The sequence below is a fragment of the Cygnus atratus genome, chromosome 18, assembly GCF_013377495.2.
Source record: "Cygnus atratus isolate AKBS03 ecotype Queensland, Australia chromosome 18, CAtr_DNAZoo_HiC_assembly, whole genome shotgun sequence".
Classification (NCBI taxonomy): Eukaryota; Metazoa; Chordata; class Aves; order Anseriformes; family Anatidae; genus Cygnus; species Cygnus atratus.
The window spans coordinates 6893188-6913033 of NC_066379.1; the positions used below are offsets into that span (position 1 = coordinate 6893188).

General features: G+C 35.2%; 1 protein-coding gene across 3 annotated transcripts in view; it reads right to left on the reverse strand.

The window, feature by feature from the left end:
• Positions 1 to 19846, reverse strand: part of MBTD1 (mbt domain containing 1) — a 35545-nt gene that overhangs the window by 5042 nt on the left and 10657 nt on the right. For all 3 annotated transcript variants that reach the window (XM_035558796.2, XM_035558795.2, XM_050714375.1), the window contains 10 exons: positions 15179 to 15296; positions 14482 to 14616; positions 13883 to 13971; positions 12491 to 12725; positions 11148 to 11203; positions 10755 to 10859; positions 9784 to 9931; positions 7101 to 7183; positions 6575 to 6809; positions 5857 to 5934 (listed from right to left, as the gene is read on the reverse strand). In XM_035558796.2, coding sequence (XP_035414689.1) covers positions 5857 to 5934; positions 6575 to 6809; positions 7101 to 7183; positions 9784 to 9931; positions 10755 to 10859; positions 11148 to 11203; positions 12491 to 12725; positions 13883 to 13971; positions 14482 to 14616; positions 15179 to 15296 — 1282 coding nt within the window. The remainder of the gene's footprint in view (positions 1 to 5856; positions 5935 to 6574; positions 6810 to 7100; positions 7184 to 9783; positions 9932 to 10754; positions 10860 to 11147; positions 11204 to 12490; positions 12726 to 13882; positions 13972 to 14481; positions 14617 to 15178; positions 15297 to 19846) is intronic.

The following is a 19846-nucleotide window of genomic DNA, read 5'->3' on the forward strand; positions in this document are numbered from 1 at the left end:
ATTTGCTGTGACCAAATGAATGAGAAGACTACTAAAGTTTATGATTACTGAATATAAAGTTTATATGCACATCAATGTATCTTGAAATGCAGAAATATTATGCAGTGAAGCTAAAAATAAATTCCATAACCTGTTACTATTTGTAGCCCTGCTATAACTTACAAGCCATTTGATAATTCTTTTATTATTTTTCTATGTCATCTTCCATATTGGAAACACTCGTGCTAAATAAAAATAAAATTTGAAAATAAAGATATTAAAAAAAGTCCAGAAGTTGCAGCATAATGCAAGCTCTCCTCATTCATTTAACAAATGCCCTCTCACCTCTCACCACCTATATAGCCCACAATCTCTTGCCTTAAAAGACAAACAAACAAAACCAACAATACTTCTCCCTGCATTATGTCCAGCTCTCAAGAGCTCTAGTCTGTGGAGACAACAAAAGTCCTGTTTAAATTGCAAGACACACAATTGTATACTTGGGTATGCTGCTAGTACCTTAAGCAAAGGCTACACCCAAAACATCAATACAGCATGGAGCGATGGTCTATCTGTACACAAGAAATAGGGCGAGTCTCTCAGAGCAGTCTCCTCCAAAACACTGGCTACTGACTCTTTTTAAAGTGAAGCTGTTCTACAATTGCATTTCACTGCTTAAGGATCATTTCATATGACTCAAAGAGACAAAGTACTCATCTACATTAAAGAAGCAGCACAATTTTGCTAGAGAACAAAAGCACTTTGTACTGTAAATGAGATAAAGCACTACTGAAACCTTCTCCAACATGTGGCAGTAGGAAAGGGGAAAAAGACATTTAGCGAATCTTACCAAATTCTCTGATAGACAAGAAGTTTTACAGTAGGTATCTGTCTTGTCAGTAATCTTCCACTATTTTCATTCAAAACCATATAGGTATTTCCTGCAAAGCGCCTACATCCTAGCTATGGCTACTAAAACATAAGGCAGTGTTATACTAAAACATAAGGCAGTGTTAAATGTTACGGAATACATATGCAATTTATTAATTATGGCTAACCTCAAATGTGTTTTGAGCTTACATGTTGTTGGGGTATACCCCCCCTCTTCCCCAGACTTAAAAGGTGTGGTCCTTCTGGTTTCTATTTAAACACCTTTGGTCTACGACAAGGCTACACCACAAAACTAATTTTGTCTCAACACTTCATAATTCAGAACTTTGGCATCTGAAAAGTTCCTGAAGATGTTAACGGAAAGCATCAGGTCCCCAAACCCAAAGAACACCAGGGTTTTGTAGGAATTCAGAGATCTAATGACACACAAAACTCAGCCTGTGCACGTCTGTGCACTAAATAAACACTTGAGCTGTAGATTTGCAGTAAGAGAAGACAAGTTGTGCAAAAACACAATCCAGAAATCCTCTCTCCTACACCAGGCTTACAGCATCCTTGATGCAAAAGAGAAAAGAGACATTTCTTTTTACTTCAGCTTGCTACTCTTGTGTACGTCAGTTACTGAGAAACATTGAGGTGTACACAGAAGAGAGTCGAGATTTGTCCTCCGAGCCTCGAAAAGGCATGTGGGTTATAGCGTCCCATTCCACAGAAAGATACCACACGGACAAAGGAACTGTTCTGGATGTACTCTGCAGCCAATGAAAAGTGGCAACACTGCAGCATAATCAGACTAAAGGAAGTTTTAAAAACAGTAAATCAAGGAAATTTGAAGCTATATGTATTAACCTGGCAACTGTCCTGCATGTAGAGCACAATCTGGTTTGTCTGATGAATTATACTGCTGCACTGTATTAGTTAGCGATAATTAATGTATCTGCTATACCTCCATACATATTAAGAAAAGATGAGAGGAATAACTACCAGATCTTGTACAGTAATCTATAATCAAAAGATTGATTACATTACACAAGCTATCCTTAAATAAGCTCAAAATTTTAATATGCTTCCTCAATATCACTGATGATTTTAGTGTTTTTCTCTGCTCACTCATATGGATGCATAATTATACCATTGATACTTCAACCAAACAGATTTTATAGCAAAAAGAGGGAAAAAGACTCATCTTAAAGGACAAACTCATTTCAAATATAATCCCTATATCAATAACTCAAAAAATGTCAACTAACACCTCCATTCTATGCATCTTTTCCCAGATAACTGTCTTTTTCTGACACAAAGGCAAAAATCACTCCTCATCTACTACGTACTGCTATTTTCTCTACAAAAGATGATGCACACTAACTTCCTGCTGTCAAACATTCCCAAAACACACTGCCATTCAGTTAAGTTTAACGGAATGCACTTCTGTATTTTAAAACTTTGCAGAGCTCCTCTGTGCCTCAATAACCTTCAGTTGGACTGCTATGAAATTTTCAAACAATTAGAGTCCTTCTTTCCTATGATTAATTCAGTGATGTGGTGCATCAGTGAGAATGAAAAGCTCTCTAAGGGTGGGGTGGGGGAATTAAAAATAAAAACAAAATTTAAAAAAAGAAAGAGAAAAAAAATATTGATGAGTCAGCATGTTCCATGCTAGCCCATGCTCAGTTCCCCACCCTGTCCATCACTTCCCTCTGCAGTAAGCAAGGCTGACATGTCTAGTTACCTGTTTTGAGGCTGGGACTGAAATCTTGGCTAGTCCTGGGAGGCCGGAAGGCCTCCGGGGCTGTCTGTGCAGGAAAGGTTCGATATGGAGGAGGAGTCAACTCGTCATCACCAGAGAAGCTCCTCCGCACCCCACCTGCCATGGGTAGGCTGGACAAACTGACAGGTTTCTTCCCAACTGGTATCTTCCTCTCTAAACATCAAGTCAAACTAAAATAAACGCTTGGGTTAAAGTGCATTAGGTAACTCAGACTCTTCAACTGAGAAATGGCTCTGCTTCATATTCACAGATTCTGGAAAACAAGGGCCTTACATACAATGGTACCATTCCCTTATTAGTGGGAATATTCTTCCATTTCTCAACCACCACATTTTTACTTACTGAATTCTAGAGACTGCTTGGTAGGACTCTAAGCACATCACCTTACCAATGAAATACAACTGCTGTAAATTCCTACTGCTGCAGCTACACCACACAGTCACAATACAATCCTCTGGTCAGACACCCAGGTCATACAGTTTGAAACTGTAGTTGTTTCTGTGTGTGTACCTAGCAGAGATAGGAAATATGGTTCTTGGGAAATAAATCCAGTCGAGACAAGATTTATCCTCTCCTAAAGCCTAGGTTTAAAAATATATACTCATGATTACTTTAGAATGATGCTTACCATTTTTATAGTGCCTTACAAGCATTGATGAGCATTCTGGTGTTTAAATTCCTTCAAATTATTAAGCATTGCTTTCATGAAAAAATGTTATGAAACCATTTTCCATGCCAGTTGTGAATCTGTTCCTCCTATGTTACCTAGGAGACACTCTGATTCCGTGACTGAGGAAACCTCTCATTACAATATCAGGGATGCAAACACTTTAATACATCATCTCCACTACTTTCAGCTATATCAAAATTACGGTTGGTAATGCTTAAATATTCTCAGCACTGTCAAATAAAGACCGTATCATTAACAAAAGCCTAGCCCTTAAAGTAAAAAGGTAATGAGACTATGCATAAGCTCAAGGTATCACACATACATTTTTCTTACTAGAAGACTTCAGTGTGGGGACCCCAACTGAGCTTTTTAGATAGCAGGAAGTTGGAACAGGCATAACTCAGTTTAGCTTCACGTCCTACTCAGGTATCTTTTTTTTTTCCTGTCCCAGTCCAAGGGCCTCTTCCCTTATAGCTAGATCTGTGATGGAACAAAAATCAGCGGATGCAGCTTATTTCAATACAACATCTACTGGTCAAAGATTTAAAGATTTGAAATAAGGGAGGTTGGTGACAGGTGATTTCTTATGTTAGCTCAAACTTGTCTGACAATTTTTTTTTCCAGTAACCTCCAGATTAATTGATTCCCTGAAAAAATATTTAATAACTATTCTGATTTAAACCAAATTACTTTAAGATACATCAGCAGCTGTCTATAGACCCACTGTTCCATGCTTTATATGAGGATTTTCTCAGAGGCAGTTAGTTCACCTTGTACTTTACAATTGAGCGTTTGAACTATATGCGAGTCTTTTCTCCCTCACTGTGTTTAAAGCTGTATTTTTATGAAATTTTACCTTACCTTATTTTCCTCTCACACCTATTCTTTACCTAGGACCAGTGGCCAAAGGCACTTGATAATCCTTAGAAATCCACCTTTGGAAGTCTCTGATGACAGCACTGGCAGTAACATGGAAATCATCAAAATTCATACTTTGAGATAAGACTAGCCAGAAGTCAGAAAGACCACAAAAGAAAGCAGCTGTACTTCACATATATAGAATAGCATAGTTCAGATTTCAACAGCCTCTGTATTATAAGGTCAGTTTTAAAGGGATGGGGGAAAACCGTTCTGTCTTTCAGACTTCAAATTTTAGTTCTATTCTTGAATGAACTCAACTCTCAGAGCAACAAAATTCTCTGGAAATAAGCCTAAAGAAGTCAAGATGATATGGATTCTAATGGTAAGAAAGGCCTAACTTTCTTGCTTAGAACAGGATTTTGTATAATAAAATCTCTCCTGATGTCACCTTATGGACTATTAAAGATTTTTAGTTCAGTTTGCCAACTTGCAGGGGAATAAAAAAAAAAAACTTTCAGCATTATCAAAACTGTTTTTATTGTTTGCTAGGCTGTCACACTAGAAAATAGCTTGACCAAGACGCAAGACCAAATGAAGATAACAGATTATAGACTTTTTCTGTAGCTGATCTGTCCATGTGTTGGCAATATAAAATACTGCACTTTCTTTTCAACACTCCACTCTTTCTAAGAAAACACCAGAAGAATGAGTTAGCATAAAGAGCTGATGCTCCAAATATAATAAACACAGTTAGGCCGTCCTGTACTAAGCCACTGACTTCTATCAAGACAAACCATTCTTATGTGGCAGAACTGGTTCTTCTTTCAGGACAGAAAGCAGATCTGATTTTCAGTCAATGATGGGAGAAGGCACAAGGTCCTCTTGCGACAGGCTCTCTCTGCTCCATTTATTTTACTCATACAAAAAAGACTTTCTGCTTAAACAGTTAGTGTCATGGAAATAAATATGGAGGAATGCAAGATGTGCATTTGTGCAAAAGAAACTTCAAATTGGTTGTGATTTTAAAGAAAAATTGATCCCAAGGGAAACAATAACTACGGGAAGAACCTGAATAGTTCTGTTAAAAAGCTCAGATTCTTAAAAATCGTCATGTGACAAGAACAGTCACAAATTGCAATGCTATTTATTGTCTCTGAAAGTAGTCATATAAAAGTAGTTTTATTTACATACTGCTTCCCACAGATGTCTCATCAAAAAAAAAAAGTCACTTTTTCTTTTCAAAAGGATCCAGCTAGACAGTAATTTCAATTTTCTACATGTAGTTCTTTAGACCCAAGTAACTTGAATCTTATTTTTACATCTGTTTTACAAAAGCAGAGTCAAAACCGTATTAACGGATACCTGAGGATTTTGTATAAGGCACTCTTCCAACTTACTTAACGTATTCTTTAAAATAATGTCTGGATTCTGAAATTGCTATAACACTTGTTCATCTACAATTCACAGACCATTAACAGCATCAATCCTGTTGCAAGTTACAAAAATATATATATATATATATATATATTCTTAGTTATTTTAAGAGTTCCTTTTATGGCATACTGCACCTTTAAGCTTAACACCCGTTCTAAACACAAACAGCACTTCCAAATAGAAAAGGGACTTAAGGAGAGACCACAAGCTTTTTAAAAAACGAGAAAAGTGCAAATGCTATTTTGTCACCCACTTTTCTTATGTCCTTTGTACTGTTGTGATTTTGATTTTTTCTTCTGTTTTGATGAACTGGACTGGTTATCTCTTGATGCTGCAAAAAAAAATTAAGAGTACAAAATTAAAGTTTACTATTTTGGAAAAACACTTCAAAATGTGTCAAAGCTGCTACAGATTTCTCTGTAGTGACCGAATGAAGGCAGAATACCTTTATTGAGGAAAAAACCCTCCCATTAAACTACTAACAGTAACTAATACTACCTTCCCAATAAACAACAGTTCTTGAAACACAATTATCATTTAACTTGACCTGACAAGCCACGTGTTGATGCAGTAAATGAACTGTAGTCTTCTCACATAAATTCTTGTGCATGTGAATAGCTATGAACACACTGAGTTCCATCCAATTCAGTATGTAAAGCACATATATTTGCAAACTTCATGCAATATAAATTCTGTCTCCAGACCTTGTAAGTAAATAACAAGCTTTTTTTTCCTAGATTAAATAAGCACTTGGCAGGAAAAACAGAAAACTTAAGTAGCCACAGAAATGCTGAGAAATACTTTGAAAGTCAATGTGGAAGAGATTAGAACTGTGCACTCCTGTGCATTAACAAGAGTTTGTTCCGTTTTTGTTATGCCTGGTGACCTAACTTGGAAAGGATGCAGTTAGGAAAATCATCACATGTCGATAAGGACCAGTAAACTGTTTTTATTTACATGACAGAACTTACACTGTGGTGCTGGAGGCTGTAGTTGATATCCAGTTAGCTGACACCATCCCACTGGATAGAGGTCTGGGGACTCGCAATCCACCCACTGATCATATTCATCTTCCCACCCATCAAAGTGTATCCTCAACAGACGATGGATAATGCGAGTTACTGTGGCCACACATACCAGGCGAGGTTCCATCAGATCAACAGCCTCCAGTTTCATTCCAACATGAAACCCATGGTTTGGAACTTCCTGGAAAAGTAAGCACATTGACAAGTCGAACATCAACAAACAAACATGTTATATCAGTAAAGCACACTCACAAAGCAAATATCATTTATGAAGTTTCATGTAGCCCTGTATTTAACATTTCAGAAATATTCAAGCTTAATATATTCAAATGGTTCCTATTTCTAAAGAGTCCCTGGTGCCTTAGTTTTCCACAATTCTACTCAAAGAACTGGGTCAATCCCATGGAGTATGCAGACAAATCTAAAGAAAATACTAACTGCAATTCAAATACACATGCATAATATTTATTACCTTATTGAAGAGCTTTACAGGTGCTGCTATTGAGTCAGTTTCCCTGAGGTAGTCAAACCATTTGAAAGGGAGTTTTGCATACCCTGTGAATTTTAAACAACATTTTCATACATCAACTGCAAGCTTCATGTATTGAAACATCAACAAGAACAGTATATTGGCACTGTGTTATGGCTAAAAAGACAACAAAGAAGCAAAATATTAACATCAGAAACTTCCACTCTCTTAGCTTTCGTCTAAGGGACAAGACAGTCAACCGGACACTGCCCGTTTGCAACAAAGATGAATGAACTTCTAGATAATACAGAAAGTGTCATTTGATGTTAAGATTAATCATTCACACTTGAGGCTTTCTGTCCACGTAGATCCTTGATCTCTACAATGCCCCACACAAATGACCCAGAACAGATCATGTAATTAAGCACATCCAGTGTCTTTCCTGTGGGGAAAGAGCTCCACTATTGAAAAATTTGATGCGTTAGGAACAGACTTGTAAGAACATGTAGAGATACTTTAAAACTTAAATAATAAGGTTAAAGATAGCAAGAATAGGATAAATTACAGGATTTTTTTTTCCAATCTTAAAAGCTATTGTAAAGGTAAGAAAATTTATTTTATATTCAGCTTTTGTTCATCTAATGAATATGCCTAAAAGATGTAGGACTTTTTTGTTTGGTTGGTTTTTTGTTTGTTTGCAACTCCTATAGCTGCTTAGACTCCCAGTTCTCAAATTCTAACTCCTAGAGCAACAACAGCTTGAAAGATTTCTTTGTGGTAGCATCCAATGTCGGACACTCTGAACAATCACAGTGCATTGGGTATAGCATGGGGAGAGAGCTATGGGAATTGTTTTCATCTCATTTGTGTGTGTGTAGAGAGCTCCCACTGAGTCACAGCTCAGTACTGAAGGACCAGACTCAACAGGTAGCTGCCACTCACAGCTCAAAATACAATCTCAGCCTTAGAAGCGTCTAAGCATCTTCAGCTTCTGTTGATTTCAGCAAGGGATCAAGATGTTTGAAAGGAATGAGCTTACAAACAACAAGTCCAGTGACTTCATTGCAACTCATTTAAGTTATCCACATTGCTAATTGTAATTTGAAAAAGGGTGTTCACATCAGGTATGTGGTATCTGCGTGAACAGATGTAGCTGGATAGCTAGCAATTGGTAAGGGTAGTAATATACCACTTTTTGTGTGCTAATACTTTCCTCATTTATGTACAGTTCCTCTGGCTAGACCAACATATTTGTATACGAGTCTGTTCATTTACTTTTCACCACACAGAGACATGTGCATGTGGTCTTTTTTAAAGTAGTCAGATTTAAGAAACTGTCCCTTTTCTAGCTCATAATGTGGAGAGTGGAATATACGTCATAAGAACTAAGAAACTTTGATCACTTTGATCCTATTAAATCAGTAACAAAATGTTTAAGTATGTTAATGCACATTATGGTCTGTATTTTACTCCTAACTCCTCATTCAAATGACATTTAGATTAATGCATGTGCGATTTTAAATCGTCTCTCAGAGGACGATACAGGACTGTTGTGGAAAACTGCAATAAAAGGGAAAAAATACATGTAGGTAAAAAAGTTGCCACAATACAAAAAAAACAATAGTATGATAAAGGTGTTAATAATACAATTTGCACACCATGTAAATAATGTCTGAAGAGTAAAAAGGAGGTCGTCGTAAAAGGGAATGTTTTCTATTCTGTATCATTTAATGCATTTATTTCTAAATTAGCTGATATTGATACACACACTTTTTCCCCATGCAACAATGATTATTATTGCAAGAGACTCCTGCAGCACATTTTTTGAGGAGTGATCATGCCCATGAATTCCTATGCAATAAATTCAATAAATGAGCTGACTGTGAAAAATAGTAAATCTGTCTAACTGCAGTTTACAAATACTTAAGGAACCCTTTAGTGTGCAGTAATGAAAATGATAGATTATTTTCTTCATGTTGCATTACACTGTCTGTGTAGTTACCTAGAAAATCATTCAATAAATACAAGTAGAAGCCTGCAAAGAGGAAAATGAAGAAAAATCCATAAAAATCATCTGCTGTGACACACTTAATTGCAATCCTCTTTATAAATTGCTAGAGCAAGATAATAAAATGGAAAGATGAAGGCAGTAAGGTACTTCTATAGGCACATATGCTAGTGGACAGACAGCTTTTTCCTTACAGTAGGGATTATGAAGCATACAGCTCTAATGGATACTTCCCTGAAGTTCAAGTTTGTGCATATTCCTAGAAATTTACTGTCATCGTCATCAATTAACCTAAGCCTGAGATAATTTAACGTTTGTTACTCCTCTGGCAGTCAGGACTTTCCAAGCAATGACATATTACAAACTGTTCAGTGACTAGCATATTTACACCTCCCATTCACTTAATGGCTATACTATTCAAGTGGCTATCCTCAATTTATGACAGCAAAAGCAGATTTTAGTCAGTGATCCACACAGATGTTCAATTTCATTTTTTCTAAATGAAAAGTTTGTTATCTTTAAGATTACTTTGAAGTTATGCTGCTGTATTTGTTTCTGACTTGAGTCCTAAAAAGTGACATGAATTTTGTAGACTGAATTAAGAAACAAAGCATATGGCACATACAATATCACTGAAAAAATATTCAAAGTAAAATGTGGTCAGAATGCTATATGTACCTCTGGGTGGAGTTAGTTCAATCATGTTAATTTCACAGAAACCAACAGGGAAAATAGAAGGGGAAGTGGCATGGTAACAAAACCAATCAGACCCATCTGCTGCTTCTGAGCCATCAATCCCAATCATAAGATAGCCATCTGCTAAAACCTTTGTAAAGAAAAACAGAATTTTACATTAAATACCTTTAACTGTGTGATAAGGCTAGAAAGAAAGCATGCCATGTTTCAAGAGTGAAAAAGTAACTGAGTAATAACGAAAATACTTAGAAGAACATTCAATTATAATACAACAAACAAAAAAAATTCATACCTGTCTCCTCGATGGTGTGTGCTACTGTCAAATGTACCTTTGTTAACTGCAAAGTTATGAGATGAACATTTCCTTTCACTGAGCTCTAGTTTGTTTATTTTTCTGTGAACACTACTTCTACTTTTAAAGCTTTATAATTCAGTTTACTCTAGCCTGTAAGGATATTCTGCACACTATTAATAAAAAAAGATTCAAAATAATTACCACAATCATTGGTAAGGTTATGCTAGGCTGCTAAGCTACTTTTTACATTTTTTTCCCTTTTAGTAAGTATATCACATATATAGGGTCCTTTTCAACTAAGCTAGGAAGAAAAGATCATCCTTGAAGTGTCTTCATAGACTTCAGAAAGTAAGCAAGATGAGGCTTTTTTTCTTTTCGGAACAGAATTGCAAAATATTTAAGATAGTTAGCAGAAGACTGTCCTGAAAATTAATCTCACAAGCTATTACATCCAAATTAAAGATAAGGCTGAATTTCCAGAGATCAAAAATCAAAAAGTTACATGAGTATATTCTTTTTCATAGGACTTGCATATAAACAATTAATGGATGCATTCAATAAACAATGAATTTATTTTTTCTTTATTTCAAACCTGAATAAAGGTAAATGAAAAATGGACTCCTGTCCATCTTCCCAATACATACGTTTGTTTTCTTACCTTTCTAATAGTTGCCACACATATTGCTGAAAGGTTTAAGGGGTCTATAGCTTCCAATTTCATTCCTTCTTTAAACCATTCTCCAGCTGTGTCAACCTCTTTTACCTAAAAAATAAATAAATCAGATAACAGCATCAGAAGCTAAGAATCTAATAAGCTTTGAACAATATAAAACCACACACAGTCAAAAGAACAGATTAAAATACTTGTACTGTCACCTCTGTTTATGTTAAGAAGGTCAAATTAGTTAACTGTATGAATAAAAAACACCAGTGATTTTGCTGGGCATATTTCCAGGACTTAAACAGAGTTTCAGATCTATTTTTGTAAATATCAGGAACTAAAGGTCCTCAATTGACTCTGAGAAAAGACTGCTCTTGCTAGCAAGCTCACCTTCATAAATAAATGTGGGGGTGCATCAAAATGTGCATCCTGTTTCTTTGTAATATCTACAAGGAATAAGAGTACATGTTAATTGGAGGTTTTGTCAGTAGAGCGAGCAAACAGTATGTTTTTTTCTGAATATGTAAACTACTAGAATGCAATCACCTTATTAGTGTGGGAGGCCCATAGTTTATGATAAGATCACCCTAAAAAAACTGGGGGACATACTCTGCTTTCCTCATTGAAATTGAATTTTCCTCATTTCCTCATCCTCCCTGAAACACCTCTAACACAACCTCATTTATGAAAAAAAAAAAAATACCCAATCTTCACAAGACAGCTCAATTATGTCACCAAATTGCTACTAACACATAGACACTTTTGCAAAAAAAAAAAAAAAGGCAAGTTAACCTCTCTGCACTATGTTATGATTGAAAATTACATTTATGTAATTACATATAATTTTGTATACAATTATGTCTAATCATTCTATATACATAACTGATTTTTGCCAGCTGTTGAATCCCTGAAACCCTGCTAGACACATTATATATAGGAAACAGCACTGTTCTTTATTTCTCTAACTACTCTTATGTATAAACAGTTTCAGTGAAAGTTTAAGTGCTAAAACTGTCCTGAAGGGATGCCTTGTGAATTGTTTTACAGAAATTCTCTTTCAGACAAGGGCCACAGTCACAGCGCAACAGGAAAATATTCAAAAGCAGACTCTTTTTTTCCATTTAGAAGCCTTAAATATTTCAAATTACAATCACTTTTGTGTTTTAAATAATAAGGGTCTTAACCACATATCATCTATTATACTGTCTTATCTTTCCTTCCCATGGATTTCCAAAACATAAATCTTTCAAAAAAAATTATAGTCCTTAAACTTGAGAGGGGAAAAAAGAAATGCATCCCATATGATACTTGCTCATGTTGTACTGTATAAGAGACAAACACAAAGAAACTAGTGGAGCAGGACAGTGCAATTCCAGATATCTGTATGAAAAATGAAGTTTACCATGCTTGAATACTGCAGTTCAAGGTTTTCCTTCAGAGACAATTTGTTAACCGCTACTTAAGACTGAATCCCTCTAGATATTGATATACTACAACTCAACTAAAACTTTTTATGGCTTTTTCAACACTGTAGAAAATGCTAGTTATACTTTTAACTGAAACTCTGGAATGACAGTATAATTGCTAAAAGTCCCTATACCCCATTATATGTACTTTTAAAGATAACTGCTAAAGCTAGTTTTATTAGCTTTATAAAGTGACAGTATTGCTTAAGTCAGGTCTCTCCAAGCCAATACTGCCCCAAAGACACCTCTGAAGTGCAAAAGGCTTACCAGATCTTTTGAATCTATGTCCTATACTTCGAGACCAACCAATGTGATGAATGAGTGGACTGTACATATGGCACCAGAAGTCATCGGTTTTGTCTTCGCTTTCTTCATATACCAATCTTAACCGTCCCCCAATGACACTCTCTACAACCGCTACCCTTGTTCGACAAAGGTGTGTTTTATCAACAACTTCTACTCTCATGGAAGTTTTGAACGGATACTGCATACTTTCAGACACCTTAAAATAAGGGGAAAAAAGAAATTCTGTAAAAATGTTTCAGCTTAGTCATCTGTCTTCTACTGTTAAAGCACAGTATCAAAGCATTTTTCATTTAATTCAAGTACTTGTTAATCCACCTGGAGAAGTGACACAAATGATTTCTCTTGTATTTCATTGTCAAAATATAACATTTTCACAAGACTAACTAGAATAGATCCTACAACAGTGTAACTTTTATCAAGTACAGCCCTAACACAGCTCTCATAAAGGTTAAATGAATTTTCTTTTGACTTAATGAAAGTTTGTTCAGTTAATAACAATGAATAAAATTACCTTGAGCAACAATTTTAACAACATAAACCCCTTTTGCTTTGGCATCTTTAAACACAGAATTAAAATTATTATGAGGCATGAAAAAGAATGTTCAAACATAATTAAAACTGACCACTCACAAACAATTTCATCATATACCAAAAAGAAAGGAACAGAATGGAAATAGATGTTATCCTGCCTCAAGACTTTGCCAACTTAATTTGGCTTCCAACAGAGCCAGTTTTTAAATACAAATGAACATCTTCAGAAAAAAACGAGGCGGGTGAGGTTATTAGATGCAATGTTAAGACAACAAAAACAATACTTCATATATTCCTACTAAAACCTATGTACCATCTCATAATAATTAATTTAACTTAGAGCATACCATACAGGCAGCTGCCATACGACTTAGACAGGAAATCTAATCTAGAGCAGATGAAAAATATTAAAAGCATCCTTTTTTTTGCATCTAGATACGTGTTAACTAATTTTGCTTAGTTTCTTGTAACAGTGCACAATAAAAACCTTTGTTGAATTAGATCAGATTTAATTTTTCTTATATCACAGGGTAGCTTATTAGCACTTTTTTAATTGGGGTATTTTAAAATTAAAGTAGACTAACTAGTTTTTAAAAGAAAATTATTTCTGTTCTGAGGAAACAGTTTTCCAAACAGCATCACATTGACAAGTGTGGAGATAAACAAAGAATAGAGATTCTCAGGAAAACTGTTTCAAGGGAAGAAACTACTTTATCATCTTCACTACAAAAGGAGCTACTGTGCCATTGTAAAATATTTTGGCTCTTCACTCTGTGCTGCAATTTTGTTCACAGTACATCATTGATATTGCATCAGCCTTACCTTCTGAGAAAAGTCAGGAGGAAGTGTTTTGGCACCAGTAAGTCGTTTCACTAGAAAAGCTTTCCAGTTTGTGTATTTGTGTTGGATGGCTGTTGCAAATGAAGGGGACAAAATAAGCCACTGATTTTTAATTGTGTCCGTTAGAGACAATGTTATAGTCTGGAATATGTAAAGAAGAAATCCTAGATGACTGTTAAAAAGCCTGAATGAAAATAATGACAAAAACCTCTTTAGAGAATAAATGCTACCCAAGATTAAATGTATGGGTATGTCAGGGCAAAGAATTTAATAACAAAATATGGATATAAATCAGTGCATGTTCACATCACTGATTAGCTAACCGCTTCCACCTTGATCTTAAAAAGTAAGTTGTACCAGAGGGGCTACCACAAGAAACACTTCCAATGCAAGCCAAATCCTTATTTTTCCAATAGATCAAATGATTTATTTCTAACTGTTGAAATCATTGCTATGGTAAAAAAAAAAAAAAAAAAAAAAAAAAAAAAAAAAAAGAAACACTTGGATATCAGAACCATAAGCAAATTTAGTAAGAAAAGACTTTGTAATTATAGCAATCAGTGAGGCTACTATTTACATACTTCGAGGAGGGACTAGAGGCTTTCCACTGGTAGCACACCAACCAACCGGGTGGATATCAGACCCACAAACGTTGCACCAGAAGTCAAGGCTTGAATCATTTTCAAAGCCTTCATATCTCAGCAGAGCATTGTAGCCTGAAATAAAACAATTATAAAAAAAATCTATTAGTATTTCTTTACCCAGCATAAATTACATTGGATCTTCTAGACTGGAACTTTTTTTAGAACATTATTCTTAAGACACATTGCTTTATGTTATCAGCGCATTTGAAATAAAATTAAAATTCTTGTACTATAAGCTTTTAGAGATTATATATAGGGAAATAATTGTTTCTTTACCTGCAGTCTGTGCTTTTTCATATTTTAGCTATATAACCCTCATTTTTTAACTTTACTTTTAATCAATAAAAGTGATTTTTTTTTTAACAAGGCTCGCTATCATACAATTGCTTATCCTCTCATCCGGCACTGCTCTTAGTGAATTCCAGCAATATAAAAAACAGATGCTCTCAACTCTCTTTGAAGCTACTGTAAAAGTGTGACAGGGGTAATGCTAAAACACATAACCTAGCAATACAGCACTGACACCCTAACTAGTGTTGATATTCTACTAACCAGGTGACTACTGACTATATTATCAGCTCCCTTCACAGAATTATTTTGAGTATTTCAATAATTTCAATTAAAATATATTCACCTGCTAATTTTACAATTCCAGCTATCCAGAAGACTTTGGTAGGTAGGCTGCAGTCCGTGTTTGGAACCTCCACTCGTACTCCTTCTGAGATATCACCCCAGCATGTTCCCATAGGTGCCTAACATTTAAGGTAGGGGGGGAAGGGAACAGTTCACCACTTTATTTACAGCACATGAAAATAACTATTATTTTTTTTAATCATATTAGTGTTTTGTGAGTAACTTTCAAATAAAATACGACAATCAATACACATAAGACAAACATGGTTAGAAAATAATCTATGAAAACCTAATTTGGATATTTATCTAAGCTTAAGTGTTGCTCTGCTACACTACAATTACTGTGTATTTCCTACCACAGCTTTAGGATCTCAAGTTTAAACACCTATAAAGCATAAGCACGAACTGTATATGCTCAGAGGTCAGCTTTGTTCCATTATGTTTCAACTAAGTGCTACCTACTGATTTTAGTGAGAACAGTATAATTCCCTCTTCAACTCTGTTAGCAGAAAATTATGGCACTTTAAACTCATACTTGTGCCACAGACATAAAAATCTTTATATTCTGTAAATCAGTAACGTGCCTGAAAAACGCTTACAAGTTATTTCTTGAATCTATTCTGAAGTTTTATTATGGTGGGTTTTATCACCCATTGGTTCAGATCCTCTCACAGGAACAGGCTTTCATATCATCTGTAAGTAATTATTCTATCAATAAATCAAAAAAACAGAAGGCTGAGTTTAATTTTTTAATGAATGCTAAAGGGAAACACATACGCTGTCCTGAAAGCTTAGACTAACGTGTTAATAACAAAAAGAAATAGAAGCTTGATGAATTCCTAAGGAGCCTGGGAAACTGGAAATAAAAACCAACATTTAGTTTGCTCTGTCAGGAAGAATGTTTTGTTGAACAGAGCATCATGAAAGATAGTCAAAGATGGTATAGTAGAGATATAAGAAATGCACAGTGCCAAAGATTTTAAAACCTTAAAAAGTTACTCAGCTAAAGTTAACAGTAACAAAATAAAAATTGAGCCAGTCTAAGCTAGAGACCACTAAGAATGGGAAGATTCAGATTTTGGCTATTTTAAAACAACAGGTATATCGAATGTAACGTATTCCGAGAAAAGTATATTCTGATCAGTTCAGACAATGTCCATATACAGGGACAGTTAAAGGAACCCCCTGGTTATATATTGTATTCTAAGGCTGTGTTTCATTTACAAGGTCAAGGTTCTTTGCAAATGTAGAGAACTTCACAGCTCACTGGGAATGGCCTCTAACTTCACAGATTTTTGGCTGTGAGCCACAGGAGAGGAAAACTGGATTAATCCTGCCTGAATGAGTGGAAATCACAATACTGGAATTTTGCTGGCAATCAGCAATGGCCAGATAGTAGCTCTAAAGACTAAAGTTATCTTAAAAAGGGATACCATTCACTTGTAGAAATATTTGAGGCTAGGCATGCAAAACTTCAAAGAAGTTTTAACTATTAAAGTTAGTCAGAGCAAATATGCTAATTTCTTATTCTTGAAGCCTGGTCTCTTCATGTTCTGCTATGTCCCATCTACACCAGTCTAGACTGTAAAGCTCTTTTCTGCCATCTGGCAGACATAAAGAAAACTTGCAAGCTGATGGTTTATTTTCATGTACAAAGTATGCAGATGCAGCTTCTTAATCAAGTCCTATTGCATATTCACTATCATCTCTAAATTGACATTTGTAGCTTTTTGAATTGAAATGGGGAAATAAACTTTTCAAATTGCATATTTTAGTAAATCTTGTTGCCTTGTATAGAGATACAGATGATCCGAACCATCAAAAATAGCAGTGCTGAATAACTTCCTAATCCAGCTGCACTACATTAAAATATATTTTACTGCCTGCTCATTTATTCAGTTGATTCAGAGAAAAAGTATAGAAAAGCACTTCTCCTCCCATCAACTGATAATAGAAATGTCACAAATATTTTTATTTCTAGAATGTGGATTGGTATAGAGGGAAATAGCAGAAAGTTAAATTTGTCCTTGTCTGTGAAAATATTGGTTCTGCTAGTTCTCCTACACCAATCCATATGGCTCACCCTTTAGAAGAAGGAAGCCATCCTGTGCAGCATCATTACTGAAAAGCCAGATAACATTACTGTCCTGAAGTGATGGTTTACAGTATACCTGGTATACTGCACATCTTTTCTTTTTTCACTCATAATATTCTTACAGAAGGAAGACTGGATAAACCAGGGCTATAGCAGCCATCTTCCTTATTGTCTTCTCTGTCTTTGTCCAATTAATTAATGTTCACACAATGCTTTGAAAAAATAAAAATCAAAGCACTATATAAGCATCAAGTTTTATTTATCTGCTGGCTGGAAAGGTAACTCTGAAGTCTGGATTGGCATAGTAAGAACTAGCAGAACCATAATTTACAGGTAAGAACAAATTTACCTTTCAGACTCATGACGAAGAGATCCGCTTCACGTTACTCCCAAACAAGGAAGATCTGCTTCATCGCTTCCTGCTCCGGGAGATGACCTGGGAGGGTTTATCTGTGAGCGGCAGCTGCCTTTTCTGCAAGGTAAGTTGCAATCAGGAAGGTCCTGTTTGACAGGGTTTGAAAGGAATGCCTGAGCGCTCAGTATCCCCACATGCTTAGCTGAACAAAGAGCTCATAGGTTAAATTATTTGCTTCTAAAGGCTTTGGATGGCATCCATATTGCCATGATTTCAGATTTGAAACTGGAATCAGGATTTTAATGTCAGAGATGCTTCAGTTCCTGAAGCGTAAGGATACAATGCTGCTACTGTGTGTAAACTGTAACCCCACAAAAGGTAAGGCAGAGAAGACAATGTGTACAATGGTTTAAAAGCTAGAAGCAAAGCACTGCCACCTAGTGCAAAATCCTGGCAACGCTCCCAAATAATTCAAATGTTTTTTGTTATTGTTGGTGTTTTTTTTTTTTTTTTTAAGTAACAAAAGAAACAAAGAGTAAAAATACTTCAGTTCAGAATAGAATTCAGCTGGAATAAAGACCGATAAAATGCATAACTTCAGAAAATGTGTCTCAACAGCAGAGTGGGAAAAGAATAATTACTGTTAACGTACAACTTAATGCACCATTAAGTAGTACTGACACATGATTCAAATCACTATATGCTTTCAGCTAATAAAAGCAAAAGCATAAAAAAGTAGAAACTTTAAGAAAATAATGAAACCAGAATGCAAGTTACCAATGGAGATAGCAAATAGAGCACATTGTATGTTGCTAAATTATAACAAAATGCATAGTAAAAATTCAGCAATTAAAAAAGAGGCAAGGTGCACAAACTGTAATTCTGGCTCTGCCACAGTCTTCCTATACAAAAAACTAACAAACAAAACAGCTTCTCTGTTTCAGTTTACTGACCTAGAAAGTGGACATGGCAGTAGTATTGCTAGTGAATTTTGTTAGCGTTAGTCAACACTGAAATGTCAAGGTGTCTGGAATGAAGGTAACAAGGAAATGCAAAAGCCACATTAAGGGCATCAAAAAAGCCTCTGAAGTTAATTCCTCTCATACAGAAAAAGCCATAAAGAGAATTCCAATTATTTTGTTTCTAAAATGTGATAAACTGAAGAGTAAATAAATCCCCACATCAGGCAAGAAAATGGCAAATCTGGGAAAATTACACCAGACCTGAAATACTGAAGTATGCTGGGTTATGAAATGAACAAACAAACAAAAGGGAATAAGACATGGGATTTTGCTTAAGTTTTCTTTAACATTGATCCCAATGTTCCCTAATAAATATCCAAGCAGATCAATAATCAGGTACACATTTCATCTAATAATAAACTTAGGGGAAGATGTGTCATTATTTTACTGTAGTGTCAATTCTACACCTTTATCTTGGACAGGATAATAAACTTGATATACTCAGTCTTGTGGACACACACAAAATGTGCATGTAATCTAATATGAATTGTAAAGAAACATCAATTAATACAAAGTTTTACAAATTAAAGAATCTATCACATAGAAAAAATAGCAATGAGCTTTCCAGACAGACAAAAGGAATATTTTTATTTTAATTATCAACAGAGAGAATGGGAGAGAGGGAAGGATCTACCAAGAAGAAGGTACTAATGTGTTTTCTGATTTTGACTGGTTTAAATATGCTTTTCACAGAAAACTACAGTAAGGGTAAATGTAAATCACACTATTCCAAAGCTAAATAACGTCCACCAAAAAAGAAGTTTCCAAATGAGACTGCAGCAGTTGCATTTTACTTCTACAAAAAAGGAAAATATAGGGAGAAAAGAAATACCATTCTGGTTTAGTAGTACTGTTGCCATAAAGCTCGTGAAATTTTCCAAGGTAAACTCTGAATATTAATATTGTGCCTGTTCACATTACTGGCATACTATTCAGGTCAATGAATGAAGCAGTAAGAAAGGAAGATCTGACTCCTTTTAATATGGAATGTTACAGCTTAATGTACCAATGTATAACTATTGTAGATGTATCCTAATTAAGCACGAAGCATTTGCTGTTATAATTGCACAGGTCACATTATCAAACAACACCTTTTGATATGTACTTATGAAATTACTTGTTACAACACATACATAATTGTGAAAGGAAAGGGCTAACATGCTTACTTAAGCACATGGAATTTGATACAAATTCATG